Source organism: Malurus melanocephalus, unplaced genomic scaffold (assembly GCF_030028575.1).
Source record: "Malurus melanocephalus ecotype Western Australia unplaced genomic scaffold, MMel_1.1 scaffold_1002, whole genome shotgun sequence".
NCBI classification, from domain to species: Eukaryota; Metazoa; Chordata; class Aves; order Passeriformes; family Maluridae; genus Malurus; species Malurus melanocephalus.
Window position 1 is genome coordinate 17,210 of NW_026624234.1, and position 1,046 is coordinate 18,255.

General features: G+C 46.6%; 1 protein-coding gene across 1 annotated transcript in view; it reads right to left on the minus strand.

Moving 5' to 3' along the window:
- UBASH3B (ubiquitin associated and SH3 domain containing B) overlaps nt 1-1,046 on the minus strand; it is a gene marked incomplete at its 3' end in the record, with an annotated part of 54,867 nt that overhangs the window by 12,806 nt on the left and 41,015 nt on the right. The window contains 1 exon segment of the mRNA XM_057386598.1: nt 572-625. Coding sequence (XP_057242581.1) covers nt 572-625 — 54 coding nt within the window.

Genomic DNA, 1,046 nt, shown 5'->3' on the forward strand with positions numbered 1-1,046 from the left:
AGAATCCCAGGGTTACAGAGACATGGAAATAGAGAATCTAAAATCCTAAAATCACCCTGTGCTGGCTCCCATTCACTCTCTCYTTTTGGGAAAAGTCAGCTCTGGGGTCAGGCAGATCTGCCCTCCCTGACCTGCAGCCCATCCCTGCTGCTCAGAATTACAGAAAATTKGGTTTGAGTTTCAGGCTGATGCACTGAAGATCTAACCCAGGTCACTGCTTCTGCTTTTTCACCCTTTCAGAGTGCAAAACGCAGTGAGGACAGCACTGAAAATCGCTCCCCATCCCTGAGAGGGCAGCTCTCAGCWTTYCTGCTCAGCTGCAGAGAGTGRGRGATTCCYTCTCCCTCCTGTTCCTGCTTTTCCTGCAGATCCCAAACCCTCTCACACCGGGCTCATTCCTGCATTGCTCATTTACAACACAAAMTAAAATTTAGCTCCTTGCTAATCCTGCAGGTGCTTTTCAGATTTCCAATATTTAAAACCCCTGTTGAAATATTCCACATTCCTAATGGCTAAAACATTAAATTGCCCAATTTCTTTCACTTTTTAGCATTTTTTACTTCATACCAACCAGTCGCATGCTGCTTGAACGCTCCTTCCTCCTGTCGATGCCAGMGCTTTTTGCCTGCAGAGAGAGCAGAAGAAAAAAGAAAATTTTAGTTCTGCCGAGTCCTGTGGCTCATGGGATGCCCTTCCCAATTTTCTCAGCCCTGGGGCATTTTTTTTTTTTTTTTTGGGATGTGCCACCTGTCAAACCCCACAAACTGTTTGAAGGGCAAAGTCGTGCAGCCAAGGGCAGAAATATGAAATGTGGACCTGTGGGTTTTCCCACTTCCCTGTTTTTTCTGGGGAAGGAAACAGCAGCATTTAATGATGTCTTTGCTGGGTCTTTCAGCACGAAACCCCAAAGGTTTGGGTGTGAAAGTGCAGGCACCGAGGACAAGAAAAATTCAACTGCCACGAGAGGGCACAAAGCAGAGATTTTCCAGTTCCCTTCACCCCTGGCTGCACTCAGAGAGCCTTTTGCCTTCTTTTCCAAGAAAAAA